This window comes from Priapulus caudatus, unplaced genomic scaffold (assembly GCF_000485595.1).
Source record: "Priapulus caudatus unplaced genomic scaffold, Priapulus_caudatus-5.0.1 Scaffold236, whole genome shotgun sequence".
Lineage (NCBI taxonomy): Eukaryota > Metazoa > Priapulida > Priapulimorpha > Priapulimorphida > Priapulidae > Priapulus > Priapulus caudatus.
In genome coordinates, this window is record NW_014577297.1 from 32,608 (window position 1) to 35,337 (window position 2,730).

The following is a 2,730-nucleotide window of genomic DNA, read 5'->3' on the forward strand; positions in this document are numbered from 1 at the left end:
TCATTTGGAATGCCTTATTGAATGCTGCCTTAGCATTCTTCAGTATTCGCTAAGACGTCATAGCAGTACTAATTTTATTATTGGATATACGTGTATTATATGTGATACGCTAGCTTGCGGGTACCCGCTGCGCTTGGGTAAAATCGTGGCTACTAATCATGGACTACTATAATGGGAACAGCAATAGGAGAATTTGGGTAAAAACCGACAAATAACATTGCAGCACCAACTATCAATATTTAGAAATTCAGGGTCGATAGATACGATAAGGCGATGGAAAGAAAGCTGGTTAGGTATGGACCATTTTATACTGACAGCAAGCAAGCGCCAACTTCAGAACCCCTGGGACAGTAATAGTAATATGGTGTAAGATAACAAAAGTTATTAGTATATAACAGGCATGTACGAATCGGGTTGGACTAATTCATTTGAAAGTCTCCTTGATCATAACAATGTTTTCGTGTTTATTCAATCTGAGTGAAATATGTTGAAGCTCCCCACGTAGGCAGCTATATCATTGTGAGATCGTACCACGATTAAAAGAAATTCCATTATAGTTACTATTAGATAGAGACAGGCCAAGCGTGTGGGGTCTGTGCTCCACTGGATATTGTCTAACAGATGGCAGGCCAGCGAGTGGGGAAATTGTTGAATTATAACAGGAATGTTTACTCACAGTGTACGCGGCTAACGCTCAGGTGTAGTAGTAACTGTTAGCAGTCCTAAACCTCTTCAACGTGGTTTCTCTGGTCTGCTTTCTGCTGAACTGGTTTGACTGCGGGTTAGTTTTAGTATGGTTTCGAGGTCAGCAATAGCCAGCAGCTGGTGCGGTTTAGGAGAAATGCAAATGACTCCTCCTCCCTGGTTGTGGTGTGTTTTAAGTATTGCTTTCGGTGGTCCCCAATCCCGATGCAATGATGAGGGGGTTTTTTCAAGATTTTTTTGGTGCCGTTTGAGCGGGTTGTACAGGTTTTTTTCCAGCTACGAAAGCACTGGCTGGCCGCGGTCAGTAAGAGATGGCCCCTGTGAAAATTGGCATCCAGATCGGCGTTGGGCGGTTTGGCCGCCTAAATAGGGATAGATACATACATACGAAGCTCAATATATATTAGATCTAGCTGCGGGTAACCCGCTGCCGGCTGGGTAAAAAGTCGTGGGGCTACTGATCATACTACAATAATTGGGAACAGCAGATAGGAACATTGTAAAACTCGACATAACATTGCACACAGTATCAATATTTTAGAGATCAGTCTAATAAGATAATAAGCATGGGAAAAAACTGTTACGTATGACATTTATATGACAGCACAACCCAACTTAGAACCCATGGGAGTCTGGGACATAATAGTAATATGGTGTAAATAACAAAAAGTTATTATTATATAACAGCATGTACGAATGGGTTGGACTTTTCATTTCAAAGCCTCTTGATAAACAATGTTTTTCGTGTTATTCTCTGGTGGAAATATGTAGAGATTCCTGGCGTATCGAACTGTTGAGCTACCCACGTACAGCTTATACATTGTGAGATCGTACCACGAATAAAAGAAATTCCATATATAGTATAGATAGAGAGATAGGCCAGCGAGTGGAGTCTGTGTCCACTGGATATTGTCTAGTGAATGCTTGGCGCGCAACCATGCAAATTGAAATTAAGAAATATTTGTATTGAATCAGAAAATGCATAGCTTTGGAATGGTACAATGCATTCTGAGATCGTAGCATCTGAACTGAAACTCTGAACTCAGAGTGAGTAGTACCTCTGAACTGGTCCTGGTTATGCTGTGTTTTAGTATTGATTTCGGTTTCGGTTTCACAATACCAGCAGCTGATGAGATCATGAGGTGAGGGCAAGAAATAGTCATAGGTTTTTCTGTCTGTGGCAGCACTGTGCAGTGAGTGCTGAATTGTGTGAAGATTGACGAATTAACGGGTTTTTCACGGATTTTTCGGTGAGTTTCACGGTTTGACAGGTTTTTTTCATCTAGGAACACTCCCCGGGTATAACAGATGGCCCTGTGCAAATTGCATCCAGATCGCTTGGGCGGTTTGGCCGCCTATAGGAAAGATACATACATACATACATACATACGAACTCAAATATATATTAGATATCTCCTATTATATACTCTTGATAATAATATATGCATAAGTTTTGATGCGAAAATAAATGTTTCAGATCTGAAAGTCTGAAATCTTGACGCGAGATGGCGCTACGCCTAAATGATCGTCATTTTGGTTTTCGAATATCGCGAAAATAAAAACAATAAAATATTCCAGTCAAATTACTGTAATGAAGAATCTAAAACACAGTATTACACGTATATAGGTATGATTGTAGAGTTGTTGACCAGTTAGACGAAATAAACGTAATAGGACGTTGTCATCTCTCCCATAGGAGTAACAACTGTTTTGGGGCTAGCCTTACACATTCACATACCAAAATTTAACTCGAATGAATTTAGATGGCCATTTTCATTTTTGCCAAAAAGTGGGCGTGGCTCAAAAGTAGGTCGACTGGCATGCTCCAAAATAGGACGTTCAAACCTGGTCGGACTGACGGACGGACGGACGGACTGACGGACGGACGGACGGACGTACGATGGACGACACCCCATGGCAATAGCTCATCTTGACGATGTCAAGGCGAGCTAAAAACCTGGGGGACCGAACACTTGAGCCGACTATTCACCACAGGCAGTCATACGACAGGTTTAAGATGCTCGT

The 2,730-nt window shown here is 41.5% G+C and overlaps 1 protein-coding gene across 1 annotated transcript in view; it reads right to left on the minus strand.

Annotated features, from left to right (window-relative positions):
* Positions 1-2,730, minus strand: part of LOC106807821 (chloride channel protein 2-like) — a 76,249-nt gene that overhangs the window by 9,651 nt on the left and 63,868 nt on the right. The window contains exon 16 of the mRNA XM_014810285.1: positions 312-342. Coding sequence (XP_014665771.1) covers positions 312-342 — 31 coding nt within the window. The remainder of the gene's footprint in view (positions 1-311; positions 343-2,730) is intronic.